The sequence below is a fragment of the Barbatula barbatula genome (assembly GCF_947034865.1).
Source record: "Barbatula barbatula genome assembly, chromosome: 25".
Taxonomy (NCBI): Eukaryota; Metazoa; Chordata; class Actinopteri; order Cypriniformes; family Nemacheilidae; genus Barbatula; species Barbatula barbatula.
In genome coordinates, this window is record NC_136788.1 from 8,506,669 (window position 1) to 8,530,978 (window position 24,310).

The following is a 24,310-nucleotide window of genomic DNA, read 5'->3' on the forward strand; positions in this document are numbered from 1 at the left end:
ACTTTCTGTAAGAGATGCACGAAACCCTTTCAGCACCTCCCCTCTCTTTACCGAAGTGTAGAGACGGGGAAATAACAGTGTCATGGCGAACGGGAAAGAAGCGAAATGTGTATGTTTTTTGTCAACCCTGGCTCCAGTTGAGTTCAGTTACAGGGTGTCTCCAGTCTCTAGTTCTCCTTAAAGCAAGTGGAAGTCTGACAGGTATTACCAAAGCCTGGGGACACAGTGGCACCACTTCATTCAGCGGTACAACAGTTTGACAAATTCGCAAAGCCCAGAAGCTCGGTTTGCTTTCGCATTACGCATTTTCGACTTTGTGTTTATTGTTTGCGATGGGCAGGGGTTTGTCAAGTTTCCCATCTCCCCCTCAGGCAGAAAACTGTCACTTTCCCCATAGAGCCCAGCCTGGGTTTGACGGAACCGGGCGAGTGGTGCCTGACAGCTCGGCTCATCAGATTAGGACTAGTGCATGCCGGCTGGCCGGACAAGGTTTGTTCCCTACCTGCCATTTTATATCCTCAGCCTCAACGTTTAATTAGAATCACTTGTCATGTCTAGTATATCACCTGGGCCCGACTGTGTCAGCTGTCAACGAAAGGAAATGTGATACTTATTCATTGGCTCGTGTAGGCGTTCCACAGCAAGGTCGCGGGACGGAATGCACCTTGAGCAAACTGAGGGAAAAGTGTGCGTGTAGGAGTGTGTTTAACGTCAATGAGAGGGAGAGACTGAAAGTGTAAGGGTGTGGGAAATACACATGTCAAACCACAGCTTTGCACCTTGTAAGCAATTGTAATGTCATTTTTTTGTGTGCGCTAGCTGACAATAAAAGGCCTTTGAAGCAAGTTAGCAAGTGTAGTTTATAAACAAAATGTTTCACCCTCATCCCCACAAAGGTGTGAAACTTTCAACAGTGGAGCACTGAAGGGAAGAAAAACGAAATGTTTATGGTTTGGTAGATATTTTGAAGAATGGACACAAAATGGATGAATGTATGGAGCTTCTCAAAATATCTTCTTTTGTGTTTCAAAGAACAAAGAGTCATATACTGTACACGATGGCTCTTTAAATGTGAACATGAGCATTGCAGGCTTAAGACTGCTGTTAAGCACCGATTCGCTGGCACAGTAGCTGACACATTAGACATCCCACAAGTCTCTGTTCTTAAAAAGAACAGGTTGCCCGTGTGTGTTTCCTGTTTGCTGCATGCTGAGTTTCCTGTAAGGAAGAAGCACAAAGGCATGGCTGACACGCGACGCTCCACCAGCACAACGTTCACAAGATGTGACCGCCGAACTATGAGCTGTTCTTTCATCCCAGCTCTGTATGTGTTTTTAGCTGTCTACATGAAAACCAGCCCGTCTGTACACAGCCCAGCTATTCACATTTACATTATTTGAACCCATTTTCAACATTTTGTAATGATACTATTAATATTTAAAGAAATGTACTTTATATTTCATTTATAAATTGGTTAGTTCCAGTCCTCCGTTCTGATTTAATAGCTGTTCTTTATTCACAATAAAGTGCCTCAGAGATGACGTATTTTCGTAGGCCAACCAAGGTAGTACCCGACCGAAAGCCTATGGATATTTCTCATAGACATTTGGAAGATCGCAAAAAATAAGGTTTATGATACTTATGCATTCTGTCTATCATGATCTTCATAGTTTACTAACACAACATTTGATAATGGTGAAGCCTTCATACAATCCCCAGAAGTAAAAAGCTAACATGAGGTTATAAACAGACTACAGTCGCTTTAATATGAACGTCACCACCAACAAGCCTCCGACAACGCTTTCAAACATTATTAAAAACATGTTCCCTTGGTAAGTAATTTCTCAATGAATGAATCGCCCATCTTTAAGAGATTGGTACCCATTTTAGCAACGTGCTATCAACTACTGTTTTTAAGACGCGATAAAAGCTTTAAAAAATCACGAGTGGGTAATAACTGGTGTTTTTTGTAGGATTGTACATTGGTAATCACCAAAAAGTTGAATGTGTTTTTTTAGACCTGGATTAGTGAATCATTTCACTATAAAAATCAACTTAAGGAAGGAAGTTATATGCATCTGTGATGGAATAAGGGTGAGTAAATTACGGTATCAGAGAAATGTCTTATTTGTATGGACTATTTATTTTAGGGGGGGCGCATCTTACTCAACGATCCCCAGACAATTCCTCTCTTCTGCTGACATACGAGTCTGCTAATGGGGCCTATAGTTCTCTGAGTAAACACACTCATATTTCTCTCTCTCTTTCTCTGATCATGGATTGATTTTGGGCTGCGTGTCCCCCAACTTTCCAGCCCTCGCGTCTTCACCCAGTCACGTCTCCCGGCGGCCACTTTCTGCATATTAGCACCCGAGGCCACACCGAGCAGGCAGATACGCATTGGCTGCCACGGCTGGTGAAAAACGAGCTTTAGAGAGGCAATAAATTGCATCCAATTTAGAGATGAAGGCAGAAATAAATTTCTCTTTTCCAAAGACTGAGAGGAGAAGCTTGAAAAAAGCAATCTTTTTCTGTGCAATTTTCTTTTAGAATTTCTTCTCCGTGTGTTCTTTTTTATTTAGAATTCATGAAATAATCACGCTCCTGTGTTCGAGATTGCTTTTCTGTGTTTTCGTCGGTTATGAAATTAATCACTTTTGTCTCGGATGACATTTTTGCATCTCAACTCGAAAATGCATTTAGAGTCTGCGGCAGCATTCGGAGAGAATAAATTAATCAGACCTGATTTGGCATATACACCGTTACACTTTTTATTTTACGTTCATTTTCGTCTTTCCTTTTTTCTTACTGTTTTCTTGTCTTTTTTCCTCTTTTGTTTATTGCATTATCCCAAACTGTCCAAGAAAATCTCTCTCATCACAGAGCCGGTGGAGGCACTGAATGCAAACAAATGTGTGATGATGTTGTGAGATGACAAAAGAAAAGTGTCGGGTAATGACCGCGTGTCCTTAAATAGCTTCTGCGTGATGAAAAAAATTGAACGTAAGTGGGAAAAGAAAGGTCCTGATGTCGCTGCAAAAGCTTTCCAGTCTCTATCAAAACACCTGTAATGACACACCGTTGTCTTTGTGGCCACGTAATAAATTTTGACGCTTTCTTCTGTAGTGCCCTCGCAGACAAATGCAGACAGCAGACGGGCAAGGAAAGCACTCTGGAGAATTGCTGCCCATTTTACCGTCTCTACAGACTTGTTTCTTTCTGCTTTAAAGGGAAAACATTTTGATACCTTCAATGTGGGTTTACTGTGTTCTGACACCCCAGCTGTGAGATGTCAAAACGGCCACAAAAGTGAATTCTCCAGGTTATTTTATGCAATGCACCTTACAAAAATTTCCTTTGACGTGGAAGCTCCGTTTTTTCTTGTGTATTGGAGTCTTTCTGTACTACAGTGCTATTTTGTCAGTCTAATGCATGGAAGCCAATTCTTCACGGTGAATATTGCTTCTATTACCAAACGCATCCCCCTTATCAAAGATACACTCCACCCTTTTGTCTCCAGAATTAGCCGAGTGATGGAATTATTCTCAAATCCAATAATATTCATCTGGGAAATAAGATATTATTATAAGCAGTCCAATAGTAATTCTTCAGGGAAGGATGTGATGTTATATGAACATTCAATTATACCAGCTAATTTACGGCATTAATAACTAGATTGAAAACACACCCACCCTAGATAATCTGCTCACTACGCAAGATGTTTATCAAAGAAAGTTCGATCAGCTTCGGCTGGGTGTACCTTTGTTCAGATTGCTGGTGATGTGATGTTTTATCAAAGCGTGGCATTTAAAAAGGCTAGTTCAGGTTGAAGTGTGACTTTATAAATACTCTCAACACAGTGGGACTTTAGCTGAGCCGAGCTGATGAATAAGTAACAACGCCACGGGTCTCAGAGCAGTACAGCTTTATAGCGGCAGGTTATTACTTCCATCTGAAAGGGTTGCATGTACTGTCACGGTTAGGGTTGTGCTATAAACTACAGTACTTGGTCTTAACTAGGTCTTGTAAAAATACTATAAGCTTTTTTATAGTCCAACAGACAACAATTAGCAGTTTTTGCAAGCAGACATTTGAGGAGTTCAGATGCAAAACCGTCAATAAAGTACGTCCGACATGTTCTCTTGTAAAAGTAGCATTTTTTATCAGGCTGTTCTGTTTAGGTTCAGTAATTTCACTTTGATGGCAATGAAAAGGTCATTAGTCGGTACTTAAAATGCCTTAGTTTCACAAATGTCACTTAAGTCATTTCATTGGTATTGAACAAATTTGATTGTCTTTAGCTGAACCTTTAAGTGAATGTGAGCTTTTTGGCAAAGACATACAGTAGTAAACAAAATGAAACATATAAATAAAAGTTCGAAAGATCATTAAATCACTAAAAATGAAACTGAAAACATTGCAAATAGGGGGCGCTGTGATCCATGTGACAGCCAGGTCCACGGCGGTTTTGCATGGCTTTTAGAGGATTCAGCCAACAAATGACATCTATTTTTACGCTTTCCTGTAGCTCTGTGGTTGGAGCATGGGGCTAGGGCCAACGATCGGTATTGGTCGACAAAAGCTATTTTACACTATCGGCTGACATTTAATCATATTAAATGATGGTTAAACCAGATGGAACGTGTAACTCTCATCCCTCGTTTCCGTCGCTGGAAGCGAGACTGTTTTCCATCTTCATGGCCAAAGCTGATTGGATGTTAGCTCACTCATTCCTCCCCCTAGTGTTTTGCTCCGCCCACCCCACAGCTCTCTCTGCTCATAAATTATGGAAGCTGAAGAGCGCCGCTGACAGCGCAGACTAAGATGCATTCACATTAGTGTAGCTCTCATCCGAACCCCCTTTCCATAACAATGCATTTTTAACGGCATCTTTTAACGGCACATGCCTGGCTAGACATGGGAAGCACATGCATACATACATGCGACGTTGCAGCACTCTTTGGGGTGAATGAGGTTATGTTCGGTTCACGGTTGCGTGCAGGCATGTGATGCTGCGTTAATGCAGGCGACTAACAGCTGCAAGCCCTCCGTCGCTCACCTCAGGCCAAGCTTATGGAAAGACATTGTCTCTTTCTCATGCGTTTTTATAGATCTGACCAAAATAGACCTTTAAAGGCTGTTTAATGTGTCAATGAAAGTCCCCATGCAGTTAAACGCATTTTCCATTTACCTGAAAGATGTTTTATTTCTTTATCTGCATGAGTTAATTTTAACTCGGTAAGGCAGGGGTCCTTTACAAGAACATGCAAACCACCAGCCAACGTTGAACCACACGCACATTTGTTACTCTTCCTGTAAAGATCAACTAAAAGCAGAGGTGTTAGCCACAAACTTTGACTTGTGGGTTTGACCTTTTCTGTAAACACAAAGCACTCTGTCGATCAGACTTTCCATGTTTAAGAACAAGTCTGCGTCTCTTTTTTATGACATGTTATTATAAAATATTTTATTGATAAGCAACCGGGGCTGGTAGATCGTTTTTATCCATGACAGTTCTGTTGTCATTCACTCATCCATGTCGATCCAAACTTGTATAACTCACTTTCAACCTCAAGAGGAGAAATGTGAAATATTGTTGAGGTTGTTCCCACGTTGTACGGAAAGAGAAAGTCACACAGGTTTGAAAAAACATGAGGGTGAGTAAATAAACAGTATTTTTGGAGCTATAGTTAATATTTGGTAGTTAGTTACATAAATAAATGTAATGATATAAATAAGGATCTCTCATATTTTTATCACCCTCATGTCATTAACAAACTAGAAGATATTTTGAGAAATGTCTTTTTGTGTCCACACAATGGAAGTCAATGGAGGCCAGTGTTGTTTGGATACCAACGTTCGTAACAAACATTTTGTGTTCTGCAGAAGAAATAAAGTCATACAGGTTTGAAAAGGCATGATCGTAAGTAAATAATGACTGTTTAGACATTCCTGCTAAGTATATTTCCATCCCATGATTCCTGGCTGGTTTGGGTGGCTCTTTATTTTAAAGCTTCCTTTTAAGACAAACACAATTTCATCTCTCTAGCGCTTTACTGCCGGGCTCACAAAGTGAGTATGTTGCTTTGGCTGAAGGGAAATCGATGCACTCTCTTCACGGCACGCTGATTTTGTCTGGCTCCTGAGAAATAATTAAAGAGCCCCTTCACCACTCGAGCGATGTGATGACGACTCGCACTCTTACATAAATCGATAGCAGCTTTCATCTATCGCCATTATTCAATTATGTATGCCTTCCTCTCACCGTCACGCGTGCATTCTCCTCCGGCGATTGTGGGTCAGTGTGTTACTGTGCCATGTCAGCGATGTTGATCCGGTTTGACAGGCTTTCCCCCCAAAAGAAAGAATAACACCCCTCCGCCACCACATACAGTGGAGTGGGAGATACCATCTTGGATAGAGAGAGGGTGCACAATTCTTTCTGTATTACATCAGATGATTATGCGCACGAGTCTGTTGAGCTGGAGGGCTGGAGACGAGGTGACCTTTCTGCTTGAGTGTTTGCACTGAGGCCTTTTTCGTTTGTTATGCTTTTAATTTGGTTTTCCCCTGATGTCTGGCATCTAAAGGAGCGTAGCTACACAGAAAGGCGGTTTGTAAAGTATTGACAAGCTTTTTCATAAATTAATATTCACATGCACATTTTGTATAAAGTGTTATACTTAGGGCTGAGATCACCATTTAACAAATATTTATATTTTTTGTTATAGATAGGGTTTTTTTGGTTATCAATTTTATTCAATAACAATTATTCATTGTTATCAATTATATTTGTTAAATTAATTATAAAAACATGGCTTTTCTTTTTTTTGTCATAATTTTAGTTATGGCAGTTTAGCAGTTTTGCTATGTGGTTTTATCATTTTATTTGTTTATTTTTTATGTTGCTACATAAGATTAATTAAAATGTATTTAGTTGTTGGTTATTATTATAATTTTAGTGCCTTAAACTTATTTCAGTTTATTTTCAAGGAGGCAACATTTCAACATTTTGTTTAGTTATTTATCCACTAGTTTGTAGGCCAATATTTGATTTGATTTCAATAAACAGATACACTTTCAAAGTAGTGATTTTATTAAACTTAAATAACCTTGACTTGAATGGGTCTAAGACATATTTTTTTCTTTACAGCTCATTTTTGGATAATATAGTTAAAAAACGATATGTGGTGTAAGAGAAGGGCCGGCCAAAGCGTTAGTATTTTTAACTTGACACAACGTCAACACAAAATGGTTAAAACTGCATGATTTAGTCACAGTAATGTTATTTTTTAATTGACTATTTGGCGAATATGAATCGATATTTTCAATAATTATCTTTTGAAGTCATTTACTCAAAAATATTCATCAATCAACAACCACAGAGGAAACAGAAATGTTGTTTTGGGTGAACAGTGTAGGGCATGTTTAGGACTCTTGGCAGGCATTGAGAAAGATAAGGAGGCATCAAATCAATGTATTGTAATGTGAATTGACCGCTTTGATCCAGGAGTGCTTTAGCATTGAACACTGTCACATTGAGTGGGGTACGTATATGTGGGGGAGAGAGAGAGAGTCTGGCCATGAGATGCTAGTGTAAACAATCATCGCTATCCTCTAGGTTTCTGAGGCTGTCCCACCTTGGTCCCTGACCCCCCTTTCCAAATGTGTTTCGTAGTGCAGTCATATCCATAAAAGCTGCTGTTCTTAAAGGATGAGAAATTGAAACAGGGATTACACAGTTTTAGAATATCTGGAAATTGATCCTGACCTTATTTTAGGATGTGTATATGAAGTATAAAGAAATACAATAATATACACAAAGACAATCTTGTTATTTTCCCCTCTAAGCTTTGAAAGAATTTACTAGAAAAAGACACGGCTGACACGACGTAAAAATGAAAGGAAGAGGAAGGAATAAAGAGGTAAGGCATATTAAACCTCAATCCAAACCTCACCGGTTCACAGAGAAAAAGACTGAGGGACGACCCAAATGTTAGCGGACCCTTCTAGGTGCGTCTTCTAACAAGCACACTGTTCAAAGGCTTTTTTGTGCTCTGGAGAACATGAAAGACATGTTTAAAAATTAAAAGGCCCGATCTGTTCCAGTGCTATGGAGCGGCAGAGGGAAGCAGATTTTCACATCGTGGTTATTCCCCGGCCGCTTGCTTTGTAAATTAATTAAGATGTTTATGACAGCTGCTTGCACCTAATGGAATGCTTATAGACTTTTGTCATGAATAATTACTGGACTGCAAGGCTACTTGCTTTATGTGTTACGTGAGATGTATGGACCGTTCTTCGACCGCGTCCTGCGGTTAACCTCTCTGTTATTTGAAAACTTCATTGTAAGCATTTATGTGGCAGTGATGTGCGCCGCTTTCAAACAGGCATGTTTATGTATGACTGTAATTGCCTGTATGTCAAATCTTTTTATGCACTAGAATGTTTGTCGTATTTGTCACGATGACAGATTCGTAGGTTGTTTTATACTTAATTTTTTGCAAAATAAGCAAAAAATGCAAATCAGACGAAACCAGAGACTTCCTTTCAGACCATTCAAAAAAGTTTCAAACTATACAATAATTTGCTGGCTGGCAGTCGAGTTGATGCGACATTGTTGATGTCACAGTTCTGTTCTGTTTACACCGTCTCCTAAATAAACGCGACGCCGCGACACGCGATGTTTATCAGAGGTTTTGTCCTACTGTGACGGGGCTATTTTAGAAACGATTCGCATTTCTGTGACATCACGGCTGACAGCTCCGCCCACATAACAATCTGATTCTGCACCTCATGAATATTAATCGGCAAACATGGATGATATCAGGCTATATACTGTACATTTGATATAATATACATTTAGATTCTGAAATTATAGCATAGGGTCCAGTGACGCATCGCTGAAGTCATGAGAACAGGACGCATCTTTCTGCATGTCCACTCTTCAGCTGCAGTGCAAGAGTCAAAAACTCTTCTGATTGGCTGTAATACTTTTTAGGTATGGACAAACATACGTTTGGTTAAAGCTCTACTTTTGGAATTCCTACTTGCCGTGCGCTTTGTACACACCATCACGTTACAGTTGACAGGTAAAATAAAATAAAATATAAAACTAAATTAAATTAAAATAAAATAAACAAAAGTAATTGATTATTGTTTGCAATTGAACAATCAACCAGATTGCGTTACTCTAGTTTCTGCAGCGTGTAGTTTTCATTCTCTAATGCACTTTTATTCTATACATGTTAAGCATATACATTTTTCTGCATATTTTTTCTTGATATACATTAAAAACGTACTTAATCATTTTATGGGTTCTTTCAAAATGTCAAATTTAAGGAATCATCTGAACGGTGTACAATGCTATACATCAATTATGCTACATTAATGTGTGCAGTTAACATCACAGTGGCGGTGACAGTGATTTTATTGAAAACAGGTGGTTCTGTACATTTTTATTGACTGCAGCAGCGATTCATCAAATAATGAGCGAATGATGGATTGTAATCGGCTATACATTCAGACTCATGGTGTAGTCGAGAGAATTTCATCATTTTAAAGAACTGATTTCAGTGTCTCAGGAAAGTGAGCCAGTCTGCTTCATTATCCACAACCTACAGTAACACTCATATCTGACCAACAAGACTGGGAATTATGTGCATAATTCTTCTATAGTGCTAAAACTAAACAGACAGTGTCTGCAAAAAAAACACACCAAGACTCTGTAACCAGAACCCTTCTTTATTACATCTCACAGACCATTTATATTACATTTGATTCCAAATGTCTAGTTTAGCTTGAACTAGTTCAGCATAACGGAGTGAAAATACTAGTCAAAAGTAACTCATTTAACTTACTTTGATGCTTTACTGCCAGGGCTTATTTCCTCAGGTGGTGATAGATTTGTCTTTTCATCGCAAGGGAAGGCGAGTTTTACACAGCCGATCCATTCAGACAGAACCCCCAAAGGCTCATGTTACTACAGAGTCAATGGGACAAATTAATAAATAAATGGCCCCATTTCGCTGATTACGAGACACGATATATTTTAGTGCCCTTGTATTTCCTCAACCTCATTGTTCTCTCCGGGGGATCGGGGCGGCGTGTGTGTCGATGAGTAATAATGTAAAAGATAGACTTGCATATATTATAAAATATATTTCTGTATGTTTTTGCTATTTTATAGTTAGTGGTGCTTGCTAAGGCCAGCATCACTGTTACTGTTGCTGTGACTTAAAGGGACAGTTCACCCAAAAATAGAAATTCTGTAATCATTTACTCACCCTCAGGTTGTTTTAAACCTGAATTTCTTTGTTCTGATGAAGACAGAGAAATATATTTGAATGATAGCAGTTTTCAGTTTGGGGACATCATCCACTACCATAGTAGAGGACAAATATTGTTTTATTTAACACAAAATTAGATATTTTTCAGAATTTAGGAAAGCAAACAGTTTTGGGGTTCCTTTGACTTCCTCTGGTTCACACACATTCGAGAGATGACGAAAGCTAGATATCAACGTTAATAGCGTTGTCAATATGGATATTTATCTTACACAAACGCATCGATTCGCTTCAGAAGACCTTTGTTAAGACCATGGAGTCGTGTCTAGTAGTTCTTTGATCGATGGATGCACTTTTTGGAGCTTCAAAAAGTCAACTCTCATTTCCTTTATATTCAGTTAGGATGCCTTGAGTAAAACATGGGGAACACTTTAACATACCTAAACAAGGTAAATTGTAAATTTTACGTAATAAAACTTGCTATTGTCAAAAGCATGAGCCGTTATTCCACTTATAAGATGAATCACATTATGCGTTTTTTCCTCCATAGAAGTCCATTATAAGGAAACAGCTCAGCTTAAGGCAGCGCAAACTGAGAACATAAAACTTTTCTGATATCATGCTGATGTTTGATATCGGTGTTATCCTTTTCCCTGGATTTATGCAGGAGAAAATGCTCAACGTGAGATTATTCGCTTAATCCGTTGAATAAGACCTTGTTTTTTTGACAGCAGCGAGTGTTTATTACAAGTACCTTTCGACAGAAATGTGTTTTATTTCCATTGAACCGCACACTGATAAACTGTATACGTGACATAAATTGTAAATATTAATACAATTTATTTGTCCGCTGAAGACTTTATTGGCCCCCCACTTCACATACGTGTGGGATATTGAAGCATTAAGCTTGAGCCCTGTTGGCTGGAAAGTCAGTCCTCTGATCGACTTCCCTTAGTAACAAGAGACCCTTGATCTTCACAGCACACAGGGAAGAGAGCTGGCCAAGCTCAGGTTTTAATTATGAAAAACATGAAAGATCGATGCGGAACTAAGTGTCAGGCATGACTGCCGCCGTGTACTGCGAATTCCTCCAGACTGCACCTCCCTGTACACTTACAAACATCTTGAGAGATCCTCTGATATTTCCCTCTCTTCATATAGAGCAGGGGATATGCAAAAATTCGGTGACATTAATTAGAGGATTGACAGACATGTAATTCAGCTAATAGGGCCTTTTATTACCTTAGAGGTTTGCCGGGGCAATTACCTTTATTGGCCGGTACAGGATGTGGTCTGAACGGACCCTCTGGTCTTTCTCCCGGTTTCACCATTACGCTTTTTTCAATTCAATGAGCTGAGACCGGCATTATGGCATGCCATATCAACAGATGTACCGGCGGACAGGGGGAATAGTGTTTCACATGCCACTCAAACACACTACAAGGATTAGGAAACAAGTGAAAACTGATACCTGTCTTACCGAAATGAAAATATGTTTCGTCTACTTTCTTGCAAAAATGTATAATAGAAAAGGGTGTGCCATGTGTGTTTGGATGGGTGTCCAGGAAGAGAGAGTGCGGTAGACACGCTGGTTTTAGATGTGGTTTGGTTTGGAAAGTACGGCGTCCTGAGTAACACTGCATCCTTGTTCACGCACATTGCCGCTGTTGAGATGAAAGATATGCAAGATTTTAGAAACACGTCAAGAGTTGAAGCTAATAAATCATCTCTGCAGTTTCCTTTTTGGCTTTTTGCACCGACATTTTGAGATGAATCGACAGTTCGTGCACAGACCTGGGAAACTCTGTGATGGAATTTCTCGATGTTTGCAGTATGAGTCACAAAGGCTGGGCTTCGCATCTCATATTTAGAACCGATGGCTGCTTATGCAGTCTATGGCTGCAATGACCATGTGACTTTATATGTGTTTTCCCTGCAAGCATGTTTTTACATAAACATTGTTGCCATGTCAGTAGGTTCTACTTCATATCATAAATAATTATCTATTATGGGCTATAGACTCCATTAAGGACCTACGCATTGATTATTTATTAGTGATGGACCTGACAGCTACCCGGGACACCCTAGCAACCACATAGCAACACACTTGAAACTCCCTAGGATTGTGTTAACTTTAGCATGATACTGAAACCCATCCCTTGCATTTTCTTAAGAAAATGTGGGAAGAAAAGAAAATAGAAACTGGACTTGTTCCAGCAACATAAATCTAACATCTTGAACACACAAGCTGGCATACGTTGAGCTGTGTCTAGTATGCTTGGCTAATGGTGATCTGAAACGGCTTTTGGCTTGTAGACATGATCAAATTGTATACATACATTTTTATGGTGTTTTGTTATGTCACACTAACAGAGCCCTGCAAAGTGTAAATTTGACATAAAACTCAAATTCTTTAGCTAAACCACACACCACATAATTCTTTCTCAACACATGCTAACATGGTAGTTTTCTCTCGTGCCTGTAGCTGAGGGTTCAGCCTCTACCAGGGGAGATGACTTCGGTTTGTTAAGTAAATACATAAATAAATTCATTCAATTATTTAGCTTTCTACCGTACACTCCCTGTCCTGGCGTTCACTCGAGGGCAAATTTAGCTTCTCGCTGTAAAGTCAACATTTCTGAGTGTTATGTAAGCGCTACATGGAACGTAATTCTTAGCTTGGGAAATATAAGGAAAAGAAAAATATCCAGACTGGTTAGTGTGGACAAAGCATTATTTGTTTTTGGAAGGACGGCTCTTCTGGCGACTACAGTAGAATGTTTTATGTCACACAAGACTGGTCAAGTATGTTACAGGGTGGTCTGTTGAATTGTGGGAGTTTTGTTTATGATGGTAGATTTTCAGGTTTCATGTGGAGCTCAGCTGGGGGTTACAGACAGATTATTGAGGAATGGGAACGCTGGAGTGTGGGAGAGATTGGCCCTTCGGCCCCTGAAGTTATGTCCGCCTACTGTTACTATCTGGGGAACAAATTGTTTAATTTATTAAGTCAAGTTTTAAATTTTGTCAAATTAAATTTGTTACCGCAATTTGGTTCAGTTGAAATTTATTTTGGTTTACTTTTAATCTATACAGAATATATTTGCAGTTTGTTATGGCAAATGGCAATAAATGTTCTTACTTTAAAGAGGCATTTTTGTTTAGTAAAAACAGGCTGTAAATGTAATAACAAAGGCTAAATAAAATGTAAACTAATTGTGGTTAGTTTTTTCTTGGAAAATGTTTTAGATGAGCTTTTCTCCAGTTTTGTTGTTTGTGTTGAATGTTTAAATTTAGTTTTCATTTTATAAAATGCTTTAGCCTTAAACAAAAAATAAATGAATAAATAATAAACAAAACCCAACTACTCTCTTTTTAAATATGTAACTTATTGACGGCTCTTGAAATTGTCATATTTTATTGTACTGTTTTAATATGTTTTTAAAGCTCTGTGATTCAAAATTCTCTAACTTGACAGATCATTATTTAATAGATAATACAACTAAGTATTCCGTAAGTATTTAATAATAAATATTTAATTTTGTATGATTTAAATTGTTAACTGGATATATTTGGGGGGCCCAAGAAAAGTCTGGGGGGACAAAACTCCCTGACCCCCCCCTAGACCCGGCCCTGGTTGTTGCTGTCATATACAGTAGTCACATTGCCATTTGCTTCGCAATGCAGTTAAAATCAATGTAAATTGTATTTATGTAGCACCATTAAACACAACCATGGTTGACTAGTGTGTAAAAGAGCATAAAAGACAAAAGTTTAAGAACAATAAACTAAAACAAAAACATTACTTTAAAACTAAAGTGCGCTGAAACTTTATCATTGTTATATATCTGGAGTTAAGATGTAGCCATAGATTTCAAAACAAAAAGTAATATTTTCAAATAAACTGTTCCGAGCACCATCTAAGGTCCGGCTTTAACTTTACCCAGCAGCAGTGCAATAGCTGCAGTGGCCCAACATCTTACCCCCAGAACTTTTCACTCTGCAAAAGTCAAGCGTAGAGTCAGCATTCTGAGGTATAACTATGCATTATTCGCATTTCTCTACGATCAGCTGCTTACTGTATTCTCACGTGAACGCCTCTAACGACTCCTGCGTCTGGGCCCGTAATGGCTGTGCTGCGTTACGGGAGCGATTTGCCGTAATCATCGTTTGTTTAAGCACTCGACTGAATGAGCTTCTGTTGTGCTGCATCTTAGCAATAACAATGGCGCTTATCGTCCGGACTCCCCGCGGTACAATTAAAATTCCGTCAGAGTCTCCAATCTGCCTGCCAGCCATGCCTGCTGTTCCTTTGCCCTTCCTGGGTCTTCGTCAATCCCCGTTGCTGCTATGTATTATTCACAAGACACCAGATAGTATTAGGGACTTACCTGGAGTCTCTGGTTGGCGGCGACCATTGGTGTAGATTTTGGTATGGACGACAAACTTATTCCCTCACGTAAGGGACTTTCAAAATATCACAGTTCATTTTATAAAAAAGTATTGTATAATTTTGTTATGTTTTTAATAAATATACATTCAATTTAATTGATTTTGAATTTAATTCAAAATATATATGTTTTTTGTTTTGTCATAAGTTTCTCTTTGTACATTCTGTATTCAGTAGTTCTGCACTAGTTTAACTACAAACTGTTGTTATTGGACGAATGCAATGATACAATGATCATTTACTGCATGCAAAACACGATATGTAGGCTTAGGCAATGCCATTGCAGCAGGTGCTTGATATGACATCACTGCTGGTGGGAGGGGCCCAATCTCGTGCTTTGCGGGGGGCCTCACAGATTTGCGGTACGCCACTGAGTGCAATAGGTGATATCAATATTTTAGGTCCGCTGCGTGTTACAACATAACTTTTGTCCATAATATAATACATAATAATCATTTCACATCCGCCGTGTTTACCATGGTACTGAATTGTATGTTAGTGTCCCCACAACAAACATATCAATGGTTTCTCATCATGTTCTCATTTCATCCACGACAATGTAATTCCGACGTCCTCTAAAACTCATTTGGATGTAAATCTGCTATTTGCGGAGATGTCAGATGGCGAATCATTCAGTGGGAACCTGTGGAGCCGGCCACGGCGGCTTGGTTTTAGTTAAAACCAATTAGAAGTGACCAGAAATAACAGCGCCTGGAGAAGAACAAGTCATTTTTCTCTTGAACCTCCCTGGAGAACCCAAGCCCTCTCTACGGAGTTCCTTAAGTGTTTTAGAATATTAGGAGGGGAGATGATGAAACACGTCAAGCTTTTTTAATCATTGCATTTTGCATTTGAAAGTTTATGAAGTATAAGAAGACTAAGTGTGTCAGCGCAAGAGAACGACGGAATGACTTTGAAGGAACAAAACTTGGATGACATCTGTCCTCTGTGCAACTTTACGATGTATAGCATAAAAATACACGTTCTGTGCAATTGGAGGATATCACAACCTGCTAGCACAGTTCTTCTGGATTTAAGAAGCATTCATGTTTTCTAAATATGGCTTGTGGGTGAAGATGAGATCAATGCTAGTTTTTTTATAGAGCAGTTGAAGATTTTCACTCTATAATCAACATTAACCTCAGTCAGATCCGCTCCATAAAATACTAATGACAGGGACGGCCACACTGCAGTTATTTTTATTACTCATCCTTCAATATGCACATTTAATAATCTCTTATTAAACTGATATTGATTATTGTCATTTTAAATGCAAATCATAGTAATTCGTGATGATGTAGCGTATACAGTTTTGGCACCTTTAGTAAACATGAGCAAAGAAGACTATAAAAAGAATATATTGTTTATTTCATGTATTGCTAATATACTTTTTATCTTTTATTAAAGAAATCGCAAAAATCCAAGGTTTCATGGAGGTTGAACAAAAAAAGGGTGTATAAAATCGTATTAACATCTTGGGGAAAACATATTTCAGTTTTTTTAACATTGTAAAAGATGCTGTGAGGTTGTAGACATGACCTGGCATTGGCCGGTGTATGTTCTGAAGACACATTGACCCGTGGTGGAACAGTCCCACTCTCATTCCCCTTCTCTCTCCTGTAAATTCTGTAAATAAAAGTCTTCTCATAAGTGGCAAAACCTCCAAGATACTCGATACAAGATAATAATCAAGAGGTTCTACAATTGGTTTCCTTCATAACATTCACTATTAATGTTGTCCAACACAGATATCCATTCAGTGCAAAGAATGTTAAGACAAGATTTTACTGTTTTTATCTGGGCAAGAGTAATCTGCCAAAGAATGTGCATGTTATTCTCTGACCAGCTAAAGATGTGAGACCAACATGTTTCAGTCAAAATAAATGATTCATGTCAGAGGGAGGAGAGGTTTAATCACGTCTTTTGTTGATGTTGTTTCTCAAACACAAACAGAAAATCCCACAGCGGCTGGTGGTTTTAACAGTTGTAGTCTGGTGGAATTTCTGTATTGCATTTGACTCTTTAACATTCTTCTTTTTGAGTAACTCATATGTGTTACTGTCCAAAAACAAAAGTTGATATGATGTTATTAGTCAGTCTATTGTTATAATCATTATTTGGTTATATTAAAGAATATTCAAGTTCAAGATTTTTCAATTAGTTGTTTTTTGGAGGATGCCTTCTGAAAACCTAGAGTCCAATATTGTGTGTGGCCTAGTGATTATCACATATCATCTTTGTTTTTCCTACCATTCCCTTTTCTCTTATTCCGGTCTCTACTATCTACGATTTCTTTTTTAAGTCGCAGGCCTTAAAATGATAATAAAAAGAATTCAAATGAAGCACATGATTCACTAAAAGGATTATGCAAACCAGCCAACGGCACAAATCCCGATCTTCGGATGCCTACCAAAAACAGAGCGTCCGTTATTCGATTACATTGCAAGATTACATTAAATCAACAACATTTATTTTTATCATCTTAGGATGCCTACCCCGAACTGACTCTAAGCTCTTTGATTCTATTACACAGCTATGTGTAATAAAGCACCTGTTCTCCTCAATTCAGGATTCGCATCTAAACTGTGGTCCTGCTTTTCGATAATATAGTAGAAAACCATTTCTTTCATTTCTCATTTCTTGCCAAAACCATTTTTTATTATTATTATTTTTCATGCATGTTATGGCTGTCACGATATCAGAATATCACTTCCCATCGTGGCCAAAATAAATCGTGATGATAATATTATCACAGTATTTATCGAAAAATACGACCGTAAATGATGGTTTCAGTCAAATTCATCTTTCATTTTGTTTCTTTTGTGCTTTGTGTGTTGCTCAACCATTTTGAATGAATGCTGAATAAGTAATAATATTACAATACGCGTAGAACCGACACAATATCTATAAACGTGTGGATTTAATATCCACCCTAGTTTATCATTCTAGCATGACTATCAAGAACTGAGAGTTGGTTCATCCAACATGCCACGAAATTGCACTGGGCCCACAAGCCCTCCATCTCAACACACCCACCCCAATCATTTACCCCTCCCACTCAGCTGTTACGTTATCAGGGGTGTCTATACCATCCCGTGTCCTTGTATGGCTAAGAGAGCCACTGCCCCCTCACCGGTCTCTACAGGCTGAACAGTGAATGAGTACAAGTGTGAAGCAGCAGTCAATGAATCAAGTGGTCTGACCGGCAGCAGCCGTGGGGGGAGAGAGAACATCGAGCGGGCCCCCCCGCGGGACCGGCCCCGCATTATGAACTTCCTCGTCTGTGTGCTTCTGCCACAGGTTAAATGGATCGTTCCCATTAGCACGGTGAGGGGACAGCTCCATTACGTGAAGGAGACTCTAACTTTGAATGTCACAGAGTGCCGATCCCCGGCGCAGCGCGTCAAGCACCCTGCCGCAGAGGCCCTGGTGACAATAACCATCCATGATAATAATTCGCTGTCAAGACGCTAAGGAAGCTGGAATTATGATCCACGGCCTGCCTGGCGGACCCAGATGCAGGCCGAGCTTTAGTGAAGCTGCTCGGATGGCGGTGGAAATTGCCTGGCTGTCTCTGTTTTATTCAATTTAAAGTATGTAGAGCTAAACGAGAGAGTATTTCGTGAGCAAATATGACAACAGTCAGCTAGTAAATGTATTAAGTGTACTTTATTGCTAGTCACTTTATTAACTGTGCAATGATATTGTTTTATTGTCAAAATCTCACTGCTTAGTGCATTTAAACTGTCCACTTTACCCTTTGGTTTACTAAACACAAACACACCTTGCCATTTTAAGCAGGAGAATTTAACCATTTGTGTATCATTGATTTTCCCACATGTCATTTAAAACCTATACAAAACACTTTGTTTGGTGGAACATAAAAGAAGATATTTTGAGAAATGTCTTGGTGGGTTTGTGTCCAAACAATGGATGTCAATGGGGTTCGGTGTTATTTGGTTACCAACTTCTTCAAAATATCTTCTTTTGTGTTCAGTGATGACATGTTGAGAATATTTTCTGGAACACAAACTTATCACGACGGGCTGTTGCTATAAACAGTATGTTTGTGCATGTTTGTGGAGTTTTGTTTTGTAGTCACACACGATTGGTTTGCAGTATTTCTAACCATAACAGCATATGGATGGGTAAAATTGTGTCTCTAGATTACATTTGCTGCTTTTCATGACCTGCAGAATATGACCTCTAGTTCGGCTGATGCAAAGAGGGGAAATGATCATGAGCAAGTCTTTAGCCTTGAGTTGACTTTCATGTCCACAATTGATAACAAGCTTTTGTGTGTGTGTCAGAACACATGTCACATCAGGAAGCATTGGTTCTTGTGCATTTATTTTGAGGACTGTACAATTGCACAACTGCTAAGCATGCTGTTTGTCTGTCTTGAAATGTGAAACCTACACAATTTTAAATCAACTAGAAAGTGGGTTCTCTGAACAACTAGTTAATTTTAAGGAACTCCTTTATGGTGTATGTAGGCTGATTCAGGGTCACCAGACACCAATTAGACACATTTCTTGGGGGGGGGGGTTTATGTGTATAAACTGATGTAGCACAAGAAATGGAACAGGATGCCGAAGTCTCGAGAGACCTTTAAAGAAATTGTGTTTGGACACGTGATGCCGTCCATTTGTCTGTCTGAGAGTTGAACGTAAAAAGAGAGTCAGACTTTTCATCACGTGCAGTTTTCATTCAAGATTTTATTTGTCACAAACACAAGAATACGAAGAGTTAATGTGCCAAAAAATAACAGATACATGTTTAAAATGTTTTTCCAAGTAATATCACTCAAACTGCAGTTGGGTTGTTTTGATTAAGTCATAAAAAATACGAACACATAAAACACAAACATGCTAAAACAATAATAACACAAATCATTCAAATGAATAAAAGTTATCTGTTCTCAACCTGTAGAGAAATGTTATTTTGGTAATCTGGTAATGGACTTGAACTGCAAACTTTTTAAGAAAATACATTAAAAAGGGCACTATAAATAAACCAAATATTGAAAAAAAGAGATTGAATTAAAGATTAAAGTGGAAACATGGAGCAACGTTTAAGAAAAATCTGCGGAATTCCGAAACAGCAGTCCTGACGTTGTCCTCTGAAGAAGACCGGACGAGTTGTTTTCATCTGTCAAGGATGGATTCACCTCCAAACTGACCCATCACCCCATCTTCCAGTGGAGTAGACATAACCTGGCAGGCTTCACTAGTGTCAGGGCCTAGACCCAGACCCCCTCTAGCTCCAAACGCTGTTCAACCATTGGTTCCCCCTGCACCTACCAATCAGAGCTCTCTCAATGACACCTAGAGGAGGAAGTGGGCTCTTTCTCCACCCCTCCCCTCCCTCTCCTAGCAACAGGCCATTTTTCTGACCGCGTTCAGCCGTCTATGACAGTGATGATTTCCGTGCAAGTGCATTTTTTTTTGTTAAGATTGGTTTTCATATCTTTAAGTCACATTGATAGAAGGATTGTTGTTGTTTGAGATACAGATATAAGACAGATAGATCGGCTAATGCCGAGAAACAAAAATCAGGATCACGTGGGCAACACAAAGCACGTGTTAGTAACATTGACGGAAGATGTATCGTAGACTGACGGTATATTCGCAGTGTTCTCCGATAACCACTGAACCCAAACTGCTTCGATTCATGTCACATGTTCGAGTGGTCATTTGTCACATGATGATAGAGTAGATGTTGTTATTTTCCACAGTTTCATATCGCTTGTGGTCACTCTTGTATGTTTGAACCAGCGCCTGCCAAGCTCAGGACAGCTTGTGTCAAATCATGTTATTAAAGATTGCAAATGTGCAAATATCAATCTAAATACAGACTTATTCGGCCCTATTCGGACAATAATTGTTTCTTATGAGGACGTCTGTAAAAATGTGCATGGCCCTCAGTGATCCAACTCATGGGTTTAGACGAACATAAATTCAGATCAGGTGTGAGTTTGTCATCCTGCAGACCCGGACAATACACTTCTCACGCGGTCAGTCATGTGTCATGACAGTTTGTGCATTTATAATAATTATAATTGAATAAAATAGATCCGCATTTAAAATATTTTTCGCATCTTCTTTTTGTTCTTATCATCTCCCACTCTCTGTAGTGGAGCAGCGATCCTTATCTATCGGACAAGCTATTGAATTTGTGTATGTGTGTGAACATGATCACTTTTTTTATATCATCATACAGACTTGTGAGATATCATTCAAAGCTGTAAAATATCTTACATGTACGTCCCTAGCAACAATTACCGTCCGGTTAGGGCTAAAGACAGAATTGAAACTTGCAATGAGCCATTAAGAAAGTCTCTTGGTGTGACATTGACAAATCAACTCGTCAGTTCATCATATATTGGACCAATAGCCTTTATTCTTATGGGATACTCTTTTATTTATATATATATATATATTTATATACATTGTATGGCATTTTAATTTTGTTCTATTGTGAAATAGGAACATTTTGGTTGGAAAAACAACATGATAAACGTCGCTTTATATTGACTTTTTTACTTTGAAAATATATAATCTTACTTTATATATTAGCTTTATCAAAACAGCTCGACAGTGAAACCCTGGCATCAGTATCTTGTCCTTTTTCCAGACATTAAACCAAGGTAGTCAGTGAAACAACAGCTATCACTTTCTCAATTTTGTAAAACCTGAGGGCCCACCTGGAAAGAACCAAATAACACCAATAACATGGATTGGATAAATGGCTTGTTCCCTGGGACCCTCTCCACACCGGTAGATCAGAAATGTTCTCTTAATGTTGTAAAGTACACTGGTTTCTTGAATGAGGCCACTGGGTTTAACCCAATGTCACTACAATATTAGCCACAGGTTGACGTCATTTCCAATAACTGCAGTTAACCCGGTGCTATCTGTTTTGTGATTTGATTGGTCGTGTATGTTATTGCTTGTTTGTTTCTTTATATAATATTATGGGCAAACTGTGAACCCCAAGCGATAGTTTGTGACTTTTTCTTCTCTGAAACATAAAAGATTATTTTGAGAAATGTCTTTTGTGTCCGGTCAATGGGGTCTAATGTTATTCGGTTTCCAACATTCTTCAAAATATCTTCTTTTGTGTTCTGCAGAAGAAAGAAAGTCATACAGGTTTGACAAGACATAAGGATGAATAAATTATAGTATTGTCCTTTGTGGGGCTACTGTCCCTTAAAACGCTGTTCTGGATAAAAGCATCTGCCCTGAATATGTGCACTACCATTGAAAAGTGTCGACCGAAATGGTTTATGATTACTCAGTTCATCACCCGCACTTGTTCCAGTACATTATAATTTACAAATAATATAAAACCCCCCTTTTATCTGAAGCATTATTATTGCTGGCCAGCCTTCCTTTTATTTTCTGTGTAATTATTGAATCATGTCTGCTCGACGTCCCTTGAGTTTCAAACGCAAGCTGTAGAAAAATTTGTCATTGCTTCTGCATGACGAGTGGGATCTATTAGCGCACGCTAGCCCGTAGAGCATGAGTGTGCCCGGTCCACATGGGACCCTCGGTTTCAGCGGCACCCGCACGCATGCGTACGCACATTCATCCATGACACTGTGGCATTAGTCACGCTTTATAAGGTCAGGAATAAAGATGCGCGTGGCGCTTCTGGGCTACGCCAACAGATGCGAACATGTTTATGGGTCTGCTTTGCATTCTGTATGTGATTCCTGTTAATTTACATTACGCGGAGGTCACTCGTGACAGCGAGGCAACCGGCTGGTTTGGTGCGATGGCAACTTGCTGACCCACCCGACCTTGCTTAGGCACAGCCTGTGGCGGCGCTTGGAAGCATTAGCACTGTCAGAGCTAGCTTCTGGCCTTCGCTCAATGTCACAGCGTACAGGGTCCATGTTCCAGTATGTTTTTGTTCTAGTCCTTTTACATAGATTTTAGTGGTGTGGTATATGAAATTACATGACTGTGTTAGTTCCTAAATTATACACTTGTGTCCATGACGGTTTCAAATTATTTTTTGACCTGTTGTGTTTCTCTCTTGCAGGTATTTCAGTAACAAAGAAGACACACACTTGTGAGTACAACATTTTTTAGGTATAATGTGTTTTGTTCATCCTGTGACAGAGGGTTCTAGAGTATTACAGCTTAAAAATTTTATAATCGCATTGCAGTTTGTTTTGATCAACATGATCTGAAACAAAACAATTTTAAACCTAAAGACTTTGCGGGTGTAGTATTTAGAATTTCAAAAATATATATTTATTGAAACATTTTATTTATTTATATATAAGTACTTATTTGTATTTTATTAGTTTAATACATTATTTTAGGCTTTAAATAAATCATTTTCAAAAGATTGCTGTATTGTTTGTTTTTAGGTGGATTAATAGCCTAATAATAACAATATTTTTTTTTTTTTTTTTTTGCGGTGTCCTTTTTTTAGGTGGACTGTTACAGAATGTTTTGCTTTATGACATCTTTTGTTTTTAGAAAGACTACTTTGTTGTGTTGTTGCATCGTGTTTTTGGGTGAATGTTGTTTTGTTGCGTTGTTGTCGTTTTTTGGAGAATTAACGGGGGGATGCGACGGTGTTTCGTGCATTCTGACTTATTCACAATATTAAACACGCTGGCTTCTCATCCTTAACATGGTCAACTTGTTAAAGAACGAGTTGGCCATATGATGTAGTATTTCTGTGCTCGATAACCTCCCCCAGCGTTCGTATAGGTTAGTGTTTTTCGGACATGAAACATTTGTTTCGTAACATCTGTTCGTACAGCTGTATCTCTCTTTTATAAATGTGATGAAACTGAACACTCAACTAATATTTGAAGGGTATGATACTATTCTGTAAGTACTCAAGATTAACATGAGATATGCAGAAATTGTCTTGAGTTACGGCCACTTTACGCTTTTTACTTTGCTTTTGGGTGGAATATTAAATATCATTTTGTTTTTTAAAGTTTTATGTTGTTTTGTTTTTAGGTGAAATATTTCATTTTGTTGTGTTACGTTTTTTGATTTTGCAGGGTTTTTTTTTATTTGATGTTCACTTTCAATTTCTGATCGATAACAGTTTGTTAGTATGAACAATGAATGTACTGGTTGTATTTTGATACAGATAAAGCAAAGACTTTGCTTAACCTGTCTGCTTGCACTTTGAAAACAAGGATGCGGTGAGGTTAAAGACGTTCCTTTTGCTAGGTCTACAGATAGAGATCAGCTGTGAGCGGAATCTTGTGAAATCATTGGCAAGTTGACTACGTGACCCTTTCATCCTTTTTGAGAGCATCCTTCAGATTACATTTATCATGTGACTTCATCTCAGTTGCATCTCTTTTGTTAAGGTTGTAGTTTGCTTCATTTTCACAGCGTGAACATGGACGGATGTCTTTAAAATGTGTACTTTAAAATGTGTACACAATTTGCGTTGTAATAAAGAGATAGTTTACCCAAAATCTAAAATTCTGTCCACATTTTAATGGATTCACCCAATCTATTACAAATGTATTCACACGGATTTGAAATGATTATAAGTTGTCACATTTTTTATTTTTGAGTGCACT

General features: G+C 38.6%; 1 protein-coding gene across 1 annotated transcript in view; it reads left to right on the forward strand.

Annotated features, from left to right (window-relative positions):
• roraa (RAR-related orphan receptor A, paralog a) overlaps positions 1 to 24,310 on the forward strand; it is a 221,403-nt gene that overhangs the window by 130,807 nt on the left and 66,286 nt on the right. The window contains exon 2 of the mRNA XM_079449833.1: positions 22,789 to 22,818. Within this exon, the coding sequence (XP_079305959.1) occupies positions 22,789 to 22,818 (30 nt within the window). The remainder of the gene's footprint in view (positions 1 to 22,788; positions 22,819 to 24,310) is intronic.